General features: G+C 32.6%; 1 protein-coding gene across 1 annotated transcript; it reads right to left on the minus strand.

Annotated features, from left to right (window-relative positions):
- Positions 1-970: 970 nt before the first annotated feature.
- On the minus strand, positions 971-2,615 carry LOC125067706 (carbonyl reductase [NADPH] 3-like). Its single transcript, XM_047676431.1, has one exon. It carries the CDS (start codon positions 2,607-2,609, stop codon positions 1,722-1,724), a length of 888 nt encoding a protein of 295 aa, XP_047532387.1. The 5' UTR covers positions 2,610-2,615; the 3' UTR covers positions 971-1,721.
- Between the last annotated feature and the right edge of the window lie 15,774 nt (positions 2,616-18,389).

Raw genomic sequence — 18,389 nt, forward strand, 5'->3', positions numbered from 1 at the left:
GACTAGAGCAGCGGTAACAACCACTTCTACTTTACACGAGAGAACAATTGCCCAACATTGGGAAAATTTATTTACGATTTTTATTTATTAATTAATAAGTCTCAAACGTTAATTTAGTCCACTAACTAGGTAGTCTACTACATCAACAACCTTTTGGATAAAACGGGTTGACCCTTTAAATGTTTGTCTATTCATTTTGTACTAATTCACTTACTATTATAACCTTGTTGTAATTCAACAGCGTCATAACTATAAGTACAAACAAAGAAATAGAGAAATTCGATTCACGTATAAATGTGTCAAGTGAAATTCTTGGGAATATTTCGTCGGAATATTACATAAACTTTTAGAGAGGCAAGAATTATTAAAAAAAAAACGACAATATAATATATTTCTATTTTTAGTATTCCAAATAATGTCACGGATATATATGTCAGATATTATCTCGCAAATAACATATACGGACTTAAATAAATAAAGAAGATACATGTTATATTGCGTAACAAATAAAATAAAAACTACATATTAATATTAAAACGTGAACAACGAAAATTGACGTAGGTATATATTTTTTTAGTATCAGTTATATAAAGGGGATGGGGGATGAAACTTGTATCATTTGGAAGGTACTATATATGGATATGTCTAAAATATCTGGTCAGAACATGCCCGTGATGTAAGACATTGAAATTTATAGCTGAAACGAGTATCTTATACTGGTTTTCGCCCACGCCTTCACTCGCGTTTTAGGATTTGGTCCGCAAGTATTAAACATAAAATTAAAAGTAAGTAGCCTATGCCATTCCTTAAAGTTCAATCTTTCTTCATACTAAATTTCATCATTTTCTATTCAGTGGTTTAGCTGCACAAGAGCAACAGACAGAAAAACAAACAGACAGACACAGCTACTTTCACATTTATAATATTAGTATAGATAATAAAGGAAACGATAAATAAATAAAAAGACCAAAAGTCTGCGGGTGTATCTATTTTCCATCGAAACGGCGTGGTAAAAGGCTCCAACCATTCTTTACAATAAGAGCGGTGATACTTAAACCCAGTAGTGGGAGAATTACGTTAACGACATTACTTATTTTTATTCTATATGAACGAATAAAGATTTTAACGGAATAACATTATAATTCTATCTTTAAACTGAATGAAAATATGTAATCAAACTAAACGAGACTAATGTTTATTAAACTTTTCATTCAATTACGATCTTGGGACAAAATAATATAATGAAAATATTTACGTTTAAATTTCACACGAATGTAACTCGTCACGATTTGTGAGAATATATCAATACATTTACAAGTCCAAGCCTATAATGCAAGACGTCACACGGCTCTGTCGCTGGTCGTTAAGGTAAGACAATACCACAACTGACATTCCAATTACCCAGTCGCGATCCGCAACGGTCTGTTCGCGATGCGACTCATTTATTTACAGAGAAATGAGAGGCAAGAAATAATTGGTTCGCTACTGAAGTTATCGTTGATTTTTTTTGTAAACAGTCAGTGTCCGGCGTTTCGTTATTTCGTATTATGATGTTCTGATAGTTTTATTTGTTCAACTAGTTTGATACACTTTTTTATTTAAAATTTAATATAGAATATTATCCGACACTAATTTATTTATAATTAATTAAGTTGTAGCTTTTTATGATTACATTTTGATTTCTATTCGAATTTATACTGAACATAAATCATTGTCTCAATCTATGAATGTGCTACAATTTTAAAAAACTTCTCCAACTCTTCTTTATTTTGACAATCTAGGTTAACATTTAAATCAGTCCAATCTTTTTCGGTTTTATCGAACCACATATACTTTCCTTTTATGGACTGGTCACAATCCAATGCTAAATAAACGGGCGTTTTGCTTGCTTCTTCTACTGTCAATTCTCCTGTTTGTTTGGTCATATCTGTCTTTACAAATCCAGGATGTAGAGAGTTTATTGAAATGTTCCTATCGATTTCTCTTTGTTGAATCTTGGTTAATGCACATACTGCAATTTTAGACACAACATATGGAATAAGACATGTTGATGCAAAATCTTCCTCATTCAATGAACCGTTTTTTACTGATGTTAAAAACCAGTTGACAAATGAATCGATATCTTGAATCTGTACATCGTTTTTCGTCAATCTTTTAATCCAATAAACGTTTTTTAATTTCGATACATGACCACAGTCACTTGAAATATTGACAACTCTTGCGTTATATTTTAGTATGGGAAATATATAATCTTGTATATTGAAGTAACTTTTGTAATTAATTTCAATAACACGTTTGGCCTCTGAATATATTACTCTGTTAAAGTCTTCTGGTACTATAGCAGCGTTATTAATCAGAACATCTATACCGCCATGCTTTCCTTTTAAATAATCGGCGAATTTCTTTACACTCAGAACATCACTCACATCGAGTTGATGAAATTCGGGATGAAAACCTTCTTGTTTTATCTTTTCTACTGCTTGTAATCCTCGTTGGGTATCTCTTGCTGTTAAATATACAACACCTACTCCACGTTTGCATAGCTCTTTAACAATACCATATCCAATGCCTTTATTTGAACCAGTCACCACGGCTATCTTATCGGTCATACTTGATGAACGCTCTATAATAAACTGAAGTTGATTTTAGATTTTTGCTTGTTATAAATTAGTCATAACCTTATCAGCGTATTTGTGGTGCAGTGTTGATTACATCAAATATATTGATAAAAATTAAATTTCACAATATAATAAGAAATTAAAAAAGGAATATCACGCTCTAGTAAACTGATTTACAGATAATTTTATTGAAAGCTGTAATAATTTAATTACTTAAAACTAAATAGCGTTGCCTTTGACCTGAGTCTTAAAATGGGCATGATCATTAAAAATAAGTAGACAGAGTGATAAATGGGCTATTTTGTGGTAAGTTGTCACCACCGCCATCATAGACGATTAAGTAAGGAATATTACCCATCCTAATTTGCTATCAACCTTGAGAACTAAGATGTTATGTCCATTATGCCTGTAATAACACTGACTTACCCTTCAAATCATACAACAGTTTTGCAGTAAAATATGCCTTGAGTGTTCGTATACCATGTCGATATTGTCATACGAACATACAAATTAAATATATTAAAAACAATTTCACCTTCACGATGAGGCGATAAATGCATTCCATCTAACACGAAAAAAACATATTCACAATTTAATGAATAACTAGAACAATATTAATATTAGTACTTTAAAATATTCCATTAATATTATATCAGAATTAAAAGGTCTAAAGTCACTTATTTCCAAAAAAGTAACATACTTCACTTAATATTAAGAAATTATATAATAAATGTTGAATGTAACTTATAAACATAGAAAATGTTCTCAGGCGTAATAATTCGATTACCATGCCATATAACTTCATTAATCTAAGTCATTGGGTGGAAGTTGGTAATATTTTTCCTTACGAGGCGAACTCTTGGCCTTTCCTCGTAAGCCCTGCTACACAAAGTTACCATTGAGTGTATTTCGTTTTCGCGAGCGAATTGCTTGGAAACACACCGCTGTATAAATTGGACTTAAACGCTTTGTTATGGTAGATGGGGGACAAATGGGCCACCTGATGGTAAGTCGTCACCACCATAGACAATACCGCTGAAATATTAACCATTCCTTACATCACGAAATAAAATCGCCACCATCTTTGGGAACTAAGATGTGTCTGTAGTTACACTGGCTCACTTACCCTTTAAACTGGAACATAATAATACTGATAACTACCGTTTGGCGGTAAAATATCTGACGGGTAGATGGTACCTACCCAGTCGGACTTGCACAAAGCCCTGACACCAAGTTAATATTATTAGGTTATTGTATTATTATATTTAGGTTAATATCAAATTCAACAAATCAAAATCCGGACAAGCACGACTAAGTATGTTTTTCCGATAGTTTCAGCAGTAGCTCTTTATCCATTAACCCGCTTTTAAGCAATACATGAGAATAGAGCTCCTATTTTGCCGAGTCTTCAAGAGCAGTTTTGTTTTGACTTGTAATTATGTGTACTACTTAAATAAATTATTATATTTGGACTGATAACTTCTTAAAACTACTTCTGGGTAAACTGCTTCGTTACATAACGCGTTAGTCTGTCTGGCTTCCCTTTCTCTTGCGCATACGGCAGCGGTGGGGAGGCTCCTCTCTCACTCTAACCCACTGCGACAGCCGTATTTCGGAGAGACGTTTTTCTTAAGTTATTACTTCTGTCGAGCGTCACGAGACGCACACATATTTATTTTTTTTATTTTAGAATTTGTTACTTTCTCATATTAATATACATATAATTTACCAATAAATATAATCCTGGTCAATCTAAAGACGTATATGATTTTATTACATTTAAATAATATAATTATCAACATATATATTTTTTTTATTTTACATATCTTTGAACGCTGTTAGACGCGAGTTCCAGTATGTTATATCAAATTATATCTGATATGGAGGTGTCTCAACTTCGAATTATCCAAAAAGCGTCGTTCTTTATTCAAAAACATTCCCGTGTATTCCTTTTTCATTATTATTGTACGAAGCCGAAGACACCCGAAAACTTCCGATGTTGTATATGAAACATGAAAGTTTGATGAGATCACGCGGTTACCGGTTACCCTATCGACGTATTGCAACGTTTTATTCAGTTTTACTAGTTGAATTTGTGGACTGAGGAAAATTCGCATTGCGTAATTTTGTAATGAAAATATATAGAGGTATATCGTTGATTAATTCTTCCATTTAAAATATAGTAACAAAGTAAAATTTCCAATGCTAAAACATTTATGTATTACCAGAATCGTAAATATTGTTTAATTAGAATCTTTCTCGCGAGATTGTGAACAATCGAAAGATTGTGAACCTTGATTCAACTCACAATAAAACATATAAAATTTCGATAGTGTATAATCTTTCGTTTGAGATAAGTGAGACTGAGACTGTGAGACTTTCTATAAATTCAAGTGTAATTTACTTCGATAGATTATATATGGTAGATATAATCTATCAAAATACGTTTAATTTTACACAGTGCCGTAACACTGTGGTTCAAAATCTTTTGACAGGTTACAATTTCGCAATATAGGTAACAATCAAAAGTTATTTACAATTTTTCATTGACATATAAATGACTAGCGGAACATGCATGAAAATTATAAAATACCTATACAAGGCCGTCAATCCCTATTTTAAATCAAACCAATCCCCTCCATACTAAATCAAAATTTACAGCCTACATTTGACCTTCAGAAATTTGACGTTCCGGGACTGAAAATATCTCCATATTACATCTAATTCGGTTCATCAGTTTTTGTCACTTTCACATTTATAATATTAGTAAAGTTAACATTAAATCGCATCTAATAAAATGCTTTGTATTAATTAAATTTTTAGATTCTTTTTTTCATTTTGCTTTACTTTTAGAAATGTGTTAATGGATTATATTATGTCGTTATTTATCAAAAATAAATAGCTTGTAATTATGTGTTCTGTTGCTATCACATTATTGTTATACCCTGTTCGAGTTGGCTTGATCTTTGAAACAGAAAACATAACATATATAACAGTCAATGGAACGATGGAATGCGTAATTGAAATTAGAATTAATTTTTTTTTACCTTATTTTTCTAAAAAAGAGTTATACCAGCTAAAGAGACAGCTTTGAGTTAATTCTTCCATTTTTTTTAAAGAAAATATATCGATTATAATTAAAGGGATTATTGTAAACGATATCAGATATATTAAAATAGATTACCATTTATCAGGTAAATGAAGTTCACCTATTAGTCATTAATATTGTTCACATTACTTACTATTTCAAGGTCTGTACGAAGTATCATGACCTAGCCTTTAAGTGGAGCACTAGGGATCTAGGCAAATTGCTCGTATCTATTTAATCGGTTCTCGTGACTAGGCCACATATCGGAAACGATAGGATACGATGCCGATGAAAATATAAAACACGAGTAGTTAGTAATATAATCGATTGGCATTCATATAATACGAATATTATAATCAAGAAGAGGAAATACTCCTTGTTTCCAACTTTGCGACGTCAATGCATTCTTCGTGGGCCACGGTATTTGTTTCTATAATAGGATTCCACGGTTCTTTTAACTTGGTCTTTAAAAAAAATAATAATATGTCAATTACTTTTACTCAGGTGGAGTGGAGTCATATGTCTGTCCGGACATAAAAAAAACTCAATACAATACAAGATTATATTGATGATAAAAAACATCGACTTAGTATTTGTTGATTACCAGGGATATATGTATATAAATATAATTGTACTTTATTGACATATTCTGTAATTAAAATGGTGGAAAAGAGCAACTGGCCAGAAACTCATTTCTTGCCAGTGAATTTCTATTAAGAATCCTTCCGAACCGGTGATAGCTTTACGTTTAACTCAACACTCAACACATACGATTCAAAAATGTTTTTATGAGCCCCCTTGAATAAATTTATATTATATTTAAAGACGTATTATTCAAGAGAAGTATATTGCTATAATTTCGTTTAGGGCGTCAAAACAAACCTATTATTTCGAATTAAAATGTTACATAATTTTATATTTTAAAAGTAACATAGAAAAATTCTAAAGTATATATTAATTAAGAACACAAAGAAAACTATGAAGTAAATTAATTCTTTCCAACACTCCATGAAACCGAGTATTTTAAAGTAGCTCTTTTAAACGGAATAATTTCTCAAGCGTCAAGACGCTTCGGTTTCGCCTTATCGCGTACAAACAATTTATTTCATCCGGAAACTTGAAAGAGAAATTAAAGAAAGGAATTAAAAATATTTTAGTGTCAAAGCTAACCTCACGAACCATTTCAATTTTAGTCATAAGTCTCGACGCCGAAGTATTTGCTCTTGTGTATTCATTTAATTGTATAAAAATAACTTAAAAAAATTGTGTATTTTGATACAATTTTAATGTCAATCTTAATAACCGGTTAGTATTTTTTCAAAAGAAATTATTTATTAATTCGTAACAGCTTAGCAAAATGCCATCAAGATCCCATACCCCGCTATTAATACGTAAGATAGTAATAAAAATATATAATAATGCGAAAACCGCATTTCAACCTAAAAAAAATTAAACTTTTCTCCGCAAAAATTTGAAATCAATAATGAGGAATTAAATATTAAAATTATAACCATAGAAGACGTATCGCTTTCCTAGAATATTGAATTTCCGCGCAGACAATAAAATGGCACTTAGTATGGAATACAGGTCGAACGATAAATGTGCAAAACTGAACTATTAAGATCATAAATCTTCGAGCACTGATTTTGACCTCGTTCTAATACATTACGTGCGATAACTTTAACAGAAGACTTTTTGCATTTATAAAATACCTATTTTTATGAAATATTAATCTTACTTATAATTTAATTTATAAATTAATAATATTTATTTTATCTGCTCTTGTTTGTTATCATATATTTGTTGATGTTTTTAATTTCCGAGGTAGTTACCAGCTTAAAATTAGTACTGTTTTGATTCAGCGATACTGTTCTGGCTCCCATTGCCACACAACATTATCCGTGACACTGAAATTGTCATTATTGGTTCCGTATGTTGCATATTATCTTTAATGACGAGAGTGAATTATGAAGCGTTCGCACAGGCTGAAACGAAAACAAAACGATGTAATTGCTCGCTACATCGCCAGTATAGTCTAAGAGCCAGTGATCGGCAGACTTACGGTATAGTAGCAAACTCCATATTACTGCCAGGTATACTGCTTCACCCGCTGTTGGGAAAATGGAGGTTCACTATTCCCAGCAAGGGTTCCTTTGAGCGCACCAAGGAGTCGAAAAGCATAAAAATTGACTTTCAAAACGTGATCGCAGCATGTCTGCCATTTTGATATCTTAAAATATATGAAAAAAAATATAGAAAAAATAATAAGGATTTTTTATAATTTCAGAGGTACCTTATTTTAATACAAATTTACGTTATTTCAGCAAAGCCTACATTTATATATAATATTTATATTATTATTATATACATATGTTTTCAAAAGCAGATACATAGATCGGATCTAAGGTGCAGGCAGACCACATAACAGTTTCTTAGCTGTCCTTATGAAGGTGCATTATTTTGATTCTCGCACTCTTAATTTCGCGAAGAACACTTCACACCTTATGCTACAAATTTAAATTGTGAATGTTTAAATTTGACAGTGTGAGTATTGAAAGAAGAAATTGCTAAATAATAATATACAGAATGAAAACCATTCTGTATATTATTATTTTACTATGGATAAGTAGATTAACAGTTTTTTCAATCTTTATATTTTTTCAAATTTATATACTAAACCATTGTAAGTAAAATTATTTGACTGCAGAATATCATCGAAAGATAAAAATATATTGAAATGAATATTGTCGTAATTGAAAACCAGGTTTGTCAAAACGCTTTTCATGTGCTTTATTTGTAATTATGACATATGTGCTCAGTGGTAATAAAAAACATTGTGAGGAAACCCTATGCGGTCGTAAATGGGCCATCTGATGGTAAGTAATCACCATCAAATACAGAATATGGTGCTGTAAGAAATATTAACAATTTCTTACCTTCAGAACTAAGATGTTATGTCTCTTGTATGTGTCGTTACTCTGACACACTTACCCTTCAAACCAAAATTAAAAAAATATTTCCTACTACGGTACCTACCGCGAATACCGCTAAGTAAACCTGCATTGGACAAAAATATGTATGTGTATCTACCAATACCATATATAGAATATTAATATAAGAAAGAAAACCCAGAAATGTAACATTAAACTTTAGTTCACACGTTACACGTAACGCATATTCAATCCTACGTCAAATACTTTTACAGGGCTTTAAGTGAAATATAATTAAAATAAAATGCATTTTCCTCGCATCCGATGCATTTTACTTGTGCGTGATATATTTTATTTATGAGGTATTATTAAAACGTGCGTACAAGTGGTCGTTGCGAAGCGCGCGTCTGCAATTCATTACCGAAACTTTCGATATCGAAATGCATTTATGTACGTGAAGAATGAAATAACACTTTGGATTACCAATTTTATTTGATATGATCCTAATATATTTGTAACGATTATTGAAGAAATATTACAGTCTAGTCTACTGCCTTTAAAATCTTTCTCATATTGTAGTTGAATATATACTTTACTAGCGTAGAAACTTTATTATTTTCTAATTCAGGACGTAGATTATGAAATTAAACTTCATCTCATTGAATGCAGCCGTTGAAATTTAATTAAGCGTTTTCCTATTAGTATATTCGTATTTATATCGTATGGTATTGTTGAATAAGGGGGGATTCTTCGAAACATTGATAAATAATTAATCAGATCGATGAGAAATCAAAGAAAAGCTGTGAATCTAAGGGTCAAACTTGTAAAAGAGTCAAAGACAACAATTTCGAATAGTAAACTGCTATAATTTTATTTTTAAGCTTACATTCAAAATTTAAAATTAAACATAATACTACCATTATTTTTATATAAACTCAAGTTGCTGCACAACAAACAATTTGGATTTACAAAGGGTCGCTCGACGACTGATGCTGGTGTTGAGTGTATTAAAAATACTTTGTCGAAGCCTGGAATGACTCGCAAAATGATTCAGGGATATTTTGTGACATGCCTAAGGCCATTGTGTGCAACGTGAAACACACGTCAGGAAACATTGCAAGGGATCTCCTGAGGTTCCAGTAAATTTGGGGGTCCCTGAGGGTCCTATTCTTGATCCGTTTACATAAATAACTTGCCATGCTGGTAGGACACCAACATGAGATTGTATCAAATCAAATCAATTTTGTTCAAGAAAGCTTCATAATGAAGCGTTTTTAATTCGACAATATTTAAATACTTGTAGTATACCGTTTCGAAAATCAGCCTCCAAGAAGAACTGGCAAGAAACTCGCGTAAACTCGTATTGTCTGACGATGACACCCAAGTAATTTTAAAAATAAATAACCGTGAATTGTTTGTGACGAGATGTATGGTCTCTCTGGTATATTGGTTTAATGCCAATAAACTATTTCTAAATATAAAATAAAGTGTATTAAATTCACTACACCACAATTTTTCATAAGTAATGTATATTTAAATGAAGAAGCATCAGACATTATTGGCAAAACAGAACTTCTTGGTATATCTTTGAATAATAAACTATAATAAGATTAGTAAATTGTCGAGAATACTCAGTTCTACGATATTCGCCATCAAAAATATTAGTCCGTTAACTGATGTGAATACGGCGCTACTGGTATACTATAGTTACTTTCAAGGTATAATGTATTACGGGCATTTTACTTTGGGTTAATGCAGCCGATATAAATACGAACTTTGTCCTGCGGAATAGGGCAATTTGAGCAATTTATAACCTGGAATATACCTACTTTCGTTTTTATAGAAGTACATTTAAGGAAATAAAAGTATTGAGGGTACCTGCTTGATAATGTACGTCCGTAAAAAAAATAATGAATTGTCCAGGAACTGAAATGTACATGCTATGAATACTAGAACAAACATAATCTGATTATTCCTATAACCAAACTACACAGAGTTAGTAATTATTTTATGGAACAATTTAAAATGATGTTTTTTTTCCAATGCAGGGTTAACTAAAACGATGAAGAACGTTTGTGTGCTAAAGGCTATTTAACATTAACGCATTACAATGTGGATGGTAGCACGCCTTGGGATTAAAAAGATTATAATTTTTAACGCAAATTCAATAAAACAGTATTTCTTTCACTGATCCTCATATCTGAAGTGTCTATTTCTGAACCGGTGGTAAAAATCTAAGAATCAATAAGAATGTTGAATAAATATATTTGAATCTAGGATAGATGCCATCTGGCTGTTTGACATCCATTTAATGTACGTGCATTGTGCAATTTTATACTAATAGTCCTGAATCCCTTACAACAATAACATATGAGCTTTTAAACATCGAGTTTATATATTCGTGTGACACTAACAATATTCACACAGAATCTTATGTTGTAAATATGTTTAGGTGAATGTGCTTACCGCCACATGACCCAGCTGTAAACGTGAAGTAATTATATTTCTTGTTAATCGATTCATATTCAAAAGTATAAGCAAAAATAATGTTCTAAAATACGTACAAAAAATCCTCCTAAATTATGAAATACAATGATTTACCTTACCAGTAAACGTCAATGCTGATAAAACATTCCGTTAACAAATTGACCATCTTGTTTTTATTAGATCCGTACAAAACCCTTCGAGAGCTAAAATGGGCTTATAAGATATTTTACGTCGACATGATAGAACGTACCCTTTTTCAACAACAAAATACCTGAGTACAAAAAGGAAATCCTTTTCATTTGGGTTAACAGTAATTACGTATAGTAGGCCCTTTCAAAAAAATCGCAATTTTTTTAAAAGAAATAAATGAATATCTTTTTACCATTTTATGCTCCTAAGTTACCGTCTCTCATTTGTTGTGGCTTTGTATCGAAAATTGAACTCATTTCGTACAAACGGCACCACCGAGAGTATCAAAAGTAACTAATTAAAACCGGCTGGATTTCAGCCACAACAAATATAAACAGCAATATAATACTGCCATCATAACCACTACCACTACCCGTAAACATTGGCGTTGTAAGAAATATTATCCATTCCTTACATCGCCAATGCACCACCAACCTTGATGATCTCATGATCTCATGATGTTGATGTTATTTGTGTATGTAGTTAATTACCTTTGGCCAATTCATCCTTAAAACTGAAACACAAACGTAATATGTAGTGCTGTTTGGCAGAAATTTATCTGATAAAAAAAACAACAAGTAAGCCATTTGTTATTGCAAGCTGAATAATTTTAAATAATTCCTGTCATAAAAAATGGCAAACTACGCAAAAATATAAGATAATTTAAATAATCTGAAAGAAACAAAATGATATATTATGTAAAACTGCCCTTATGCTTTTAAATTGTTGCCCGATAGCTACATGGTAAATTAAATTACAAAATAATGTTACTTTCTTCTGATTAAAAACTTTCATTCCGAATTATCTGCAAAAAATGATAAGTTTTACACACTAAATTGGAACGAGCTTCCCTCTTAACTGTGCAAACAAGTTTGCCTGAGTAAGCGCAAAATCTTACTTGAGCGGAACAGTTTCACTTAATTTTCTCATTGTTAAAAGTCATGACTTCTATTGTAATTATGATTGTTTGGCAACAAACACAATTTAATTTAATTAATAAAATAACAAGCGAATTTCATATAAATGAAAGGAAATTTCTCGAATAAAGCCATCGCAACATTGAATAAGTGTCAGAGGAAAGGCTTTATGAAGCAACAGGCGACATTATGTTAGCTTCCCTTTGTTTGGTTCAAGTCAAGAGTTTGTGACCCATGAAAGACTTTATGAAATTTAATATCTTCACGGATATTATATCATTATAGAAACCATTTTCGATTTAATAAAGTCAAAAATTAAAGTCAAACGCTCACTTTAATAAAATTGATAAAGGTGTATATGAATTTTCCCATAAAAATTAATCAGATCCTACTTAAAAGCATTTCCTATATGATACGTAAAGTTACTTTTACTCTCAATACTGTTGATGTTGTGCTTATTAGATTTTTTGTGGATTTCCATGTGAAAAGACTTTCAGAATGATTTTCGTAACGTACCCATAGTTTGACAAGAAGAGTCGAAGGAATATTGGGGGACTAATTTTATTGCCAAACAGCGTTGCTTCGAATTGTTGTGTTCGAGTTGTAATTACAGCAATAGGGACGTAATGTCTTAAATTCGGAATGTTTTTGAATCATTTTCGATGTAAGAATTGTAATAACAAAATGCTTCATACTTTTGAACATCCATGTTCAAAAGCCTAATTCAGTTTATTTAATGAATTAATTTCGAAATGGCCGGACCAATACTGAAAAAACTTTATAAAGACCTATCAGTACATTTTGTCGAGAAGATATTTAACGAAGGATCTGGGATACTTAAATTAAATCCTGTGTGATGGTTAAAAAGTTCAATCACGTGACGACTCCGCAGATTCAATAAATCCTCTCGATTTTCGTTTCTTTAATCAAATTTTGCACATATTTTTACAAAAAGTATTTTAGTCCAGAATCCCGAGTCAATTTATTATGTATTTATGTTATATTTCAAGATTCTTAATTATTCTAAAAAAAAATTTGGTAACTGTTAGCTACCACATTCGTTATTTTTTGTAAAGGAACAAAGAAGGAAGTTGGGCGTCTCATCAAAATGAAGTTACTCGCATTTTCGAACCTTAGTAAAAAATATATATTCATATATTTTATTCCAGCAGAATATATCCTGTAAAGGCTGTCGAAAATTGGGCCATTTTGTTATTCATATGTGACAATTGTTTGACGTTTAGTTAAAAGGAAATATTTGAAACTCCAAAAAGCCATAGTTGTTCGTATTATTAAGCAATAATATAAGTCATAATAATATGACTATTATAAAACAGAGCAATTTTGTCTACGCGAAGTACTTTGAAGCTCTCTCTATTTCATTTTTTTTTTGTTTATTTTTTTATTGCATAAGTAGTCGGATAATTGGTCACCATAGCACAATGCCCAGAGCCATTGGCGATATTAATCATATCCTACATCGCCAATGCGCCACCAACCTTGGTAACTGAGATGTTATGTCCCTTGTGCCTCTAATTACACTGGCTCACAAAGCCTGCAAATAAATAATAAGTTTTGCTGATTGGCTGTAGAATATATGGTGAGTAGTTCCTACACAGACGAGCTAACCTAACTCCAATTTCGATAGAAGCAGAACCAGAAGCAACGAGCAATGGATGCTAGGTTTTTCCAGTACACTTTCAAATAATTCAGTTTAATACTACATGTGTGTATGAAGATTTCTATTATGGTTACACATCAGCCCGCATTCGTCCACTGCTGGACATAGGCCTCCCCAAATGCACGCCACTGTGGTCTTTCTTCGGCAACTCGCATCCAGCTCCTGCCAGCCGTCTTGCGCAAATCGTCACTCCACCGTGCCTGAGGACGTCCTACACTACGTTTGCTGAGACGCGGTCTCCACTCTAGAACACGTTTACACGACACGACAAATATGGCCAGCCCACTGCCACTTCAGCTTACTAATCCGGTGGGCTATGTCGATGACCTTGGTTCTCTGACGGATCACCTCATTTCTGATGCGATCCCTCAGAGATACTCCGAGCATAGCCCTTTCCATAGCACGCTGAGCGACTTTAACCCGTTGGACCAGCTTTGTCGTGAGTGTCCACGTTTCGGCTCCGTATGTCATGACGGGTAGGACGCACTGGTTGAAGACTTTCGTCTTAAGGCACTATTATGGTTATTACATATTATATATAAATAAATAGAACGGTAGCTATAAATAGCTGAATGATATCAAAATATATTTTTTATCGAAGCTATTTTCTTGGGCCAAGATAATAAGGTATGTCTTGAGTTGAGATGGTAAGTTTCGTTAACGACGACGGTCATTAAATTCGGCTTTGCGAAAGCATAGCTTATTGTTTTCATGCTAAAGTATTTGTAGATCTCAAATAAACCCTCTCATTTTAATATGACGTTTAATAAAGTTCGCCAACGCTTGATAGATAATATTTCGTGACAGTTGAAATAAGTAATTTTAAAAGATTTGTCGAATACTAGCTACCATTTCCGGCTTCGCACGATAACTTCAACAATCGTCATCATATTTCAGCCAATTCACATAAAATTTTAATGAACTATATACCAAAACTTTCCTCATGAACCACTCCGTCCATTAGTAAACCGTATAAAATTCCGTTAGGTTGATTTTAAGTATATCGCGTAAAGACGCATCGAGAGGACATTATTTTATATGACGTAATGATTTGATAACCCTCTTAGATTTAGTTAGAAGTTATTTTATATCATAAAATGTTTGCTTTTAAATATTTTATTTAAAAAAAATATATACTAAATTTCAGGTAAATCGGGAGTAACAGCTATTCGTAAGTTTATACTTTATTTACTTTACAAAAAGTAATATTTGTAATCAATAAAACTTTAGTTGGTTTTACACTGCGTTGTCATATGATAGTATTGTAAACAAATGTATAAAATACAGTATTAGACACATGAGTATTCTATGGAATCCAAGATGATATGTTATGTCGTCTGAATTTCCATTCCGACAAGGCTATGACATATGTACATATGTGTGAGTGAGCCAGTGCAATGTAAATGTCAGCGGTGTCAGCTATTTACAGCACACGTATAAAGTTTTTATTATTTTATATTATAAATTATGTTTATATAGAAGGCGAGAAAATTTACGTTTAGGGATAAATAGTTAAAAGTTGTTCTCTAAATTGTCAAAAGATAACGTCGGTATCAATTTCAATATAATTGTAAATTAGTTTGGGTCTAAACTGCGGTACCAAAACACCATAAGTTTAATAAGAAGAAAACTATACCAAAAAAATGACAATTACTTCAACAGGATTGATTAGCGTCTCAGTATTTGGTCGCTGGATATTATTGCATACTTTCGGATATAATCAACAATTTTTGTAACAATGCAATAAGACAGACGTAAGGTGTAGCGTCACTACAAAGTTTGGTACATTGCTGGCGTTCAATCGAAGGGAATCTTTGGCATTGGATTGTACTTTAATACTCATTTTTATCACTGCTAACATACTTTGGAAACTAATGATGGCCATAATTATGCCTTTATTGTTTTAATTTAAATCAACAAGGGAGGTACATATTATAAAAGCAGGAGAAATTATATATCATAACATTAATGAAGTAAACTATCAACCTCATGTAATGCCCTAGTCTAGACCGCCTCGCGGCCGGAGGTCACGAGGTGCTGGGCTCAACACCAGATCGGTCCGTCAAAAAGGTTTTCTATTGAAAAATTCTCAGTAAGAGTTCGGAGTTTGGAAATTTCAAGTGTGTTGGTCCTGCGTCGTAACTGTTTGCTGTTCATGTCGGATTTACCATCCCATGGTTCATGGCTGAATTTGGTATAGACCACATCAATGCCCTTGCCTAAGATACTTCGAGTTTTATCCACCATTTCTTTATTCTTCTTCCTTCTGCACAATATTTCCCCACACCGCCAAACACTATATGAATAATAAATATATTCATAAGGAGTAAAAGCCACTATTACCCCGTATTTGAACCTACGCACAAACATCTTTGGTTACGATACGCGCGGTGTATCCAATGGGCTTCTTTAGAACAAACAACAGAAACAAAACATTGTAGAACTTAAACTAACTCGAATTCCTTGAAACAGAAATTACTATCTGCAAATTTATTTTCTTTTAATCGAAAAATCCGAAACGCCGAATCGATTTGTCGACGTTTTTATAGCACTACGTACAAATGGCTCTATTCGCTTGAAGCTATTATTGTTTCTTTTCGATCGGTCCTTCTACATATATGTATATATAGAAATGTATGTTGTGCACGTTTTGTGATACGGTTAATCCTTTATTAAGATATCGATTAAACATGTATTGTTGGTTACTATAACAACAATTATATATTGAACTTCATACGAGATTGTTTGTGATTGTTTATTTTCTTTGTATAAAAGGACTGGTTTTGTAAATTATAGTCACAGTATGTAAACGTCCCATTGCTGGGCTAAGGTCTTCTTCCTCTTTGAGGAGAACGTGTGGAGCTAATACTACTGCTAATACGCTTCGGGTTAATGTATACACAAATGGCTGACTTTCATTGAATTAGATACATACAGGTTTCCTCGTGATATTTTCCTTCATCGCCATCATGAGAATAATTATTGACACAAGTTGAGCAAAGTTAAATTTAGTTGTGCTTGTCTGGGTTTGAATCCGCAATCATCGGTTAAGTTGCACGTGTTCTAACCACTCGGCCATCTCAGCTCATTAGAAAATTATATTATAACAAATATAAGTATGCAATTACATTGAAAACACATTTTTCTCTTGACTACATTCGTTCATGGGATGAATCACGAATACTAGCCATCTAAGCAGGAGGTATTTCAGTGACAACTGTATGAGGGCTGTATGATAAGTGCACTCACTTTTTCCTCACTCTCATAGTTCAATGGGACGAAAAATCCGATACGGCTCGGGAACAACGGCTTTAAGTGCTTTTCCCTAACTTCGAACTACTGAGAATCTCTCGATAAAAAAAAACTAATAACTTTTATTAGTTTAAGCCAGGACGCTCGGATCTGCCGTTTAAGCTTTTTTTCACAGGATAATGTTTTTACGTATACACTAGCGGAAGGCGATGTGAAACTTCTGGCCGAATGCCAGACTACCCATTATAAACCAGCGGTACCCTCTCTCAATATAGGATGTCACGGGATCACTTACGCGTAGTATGCGTCACTCTGACGGCTGGCCTACCTATTTCGCCCTAGCCAGCCTAGCTGACCACTCGAGCAACAAAGCAGTCTATAAACGAACATTGTCCAAACATAAAATTAAATTTAAAAAAAGGAATATTAAATGAAATTAAATATAAAAGTTCTTGTCTCGCGTATGCATTTGAAATCAATATCACATGCAATTTTTTAAATATTTTAGGATCAGGTTGTATTTCAGGTTGTTAATATAAAAAAATGTAATGTAACTAATAAAGACTCACTTTGTATTAATTCAAACGGACATCATCTCGTAAGAAGAGTGTGATATTCGTGCAAAAGTTAAAAAAGCTAGATACGATAAGATTTGATTATTCCAATTTTAACAAACTTTACAAGTGAAACAAACATTTAAAACAAGAATATATTTTCATTACTTGTATAAAACAAAAGCGACGCTACATCAACCAGTCCTAGCGGTGCTTGTGAAAACTCCAAAATAGCAAGCATTAAATAACTGTTGGGGAACGATCTAGAAACTCCGCACAAGCCATTCATTAAGGAAGCCAAAGGCAGAGCTACTTTCCTTCTGAACTTGTCAGATATTAGTCCCACGAGAGGCGTGGATGCGAATAAGCCTGCGTTATGTATTGTACCTATTAAAGTCCCTTTCAAGTTTCAGCAGCCAAGGTCGAATTGTAATAATGTCTACCTCAAAATCATCTACTTGGTTTATGTAACAGCCTAAAATTCCCTTTTCGTTTTTAAGCAGATGGTAAAATATGATTGGTTTATACGGATGATTATCCAAAGTTGTTTCCTTGAATACGAAATTATTTCGTATGATTAATTGGCATTACGGGCTTAACGGAGTTAATTTATAATTATAAGTATGTAATAAAACAGACAATATGAATGTTTTTCGAAACAATCTTGTCTTCT

The sequence above is a fragment of the Vanessa atalanta genome, chromosome 12 (assembly GCF_905147765.1).
Source record: "Vanessa atalanta chromosome 12, ilVanAtal1.2, whole genome shotgun sequence".
Classification (NCBI taxonomy): Eukaryota; Metazoa; Arthropoda; class Insecta; order Lepidoptera; family Nymphalidae; genus Vanessa; species Vanessa atalanta.

What these genes read in the sequence shown, in the direction of transcription:
- LOC125067706 (XM_047676431.1), bottom strand. Translation starts at nt 2,609, where the DNA reads ATGACCGATAAGATAGCCGTGGTGACTGGTTCAAATAAAGGCATTGGA.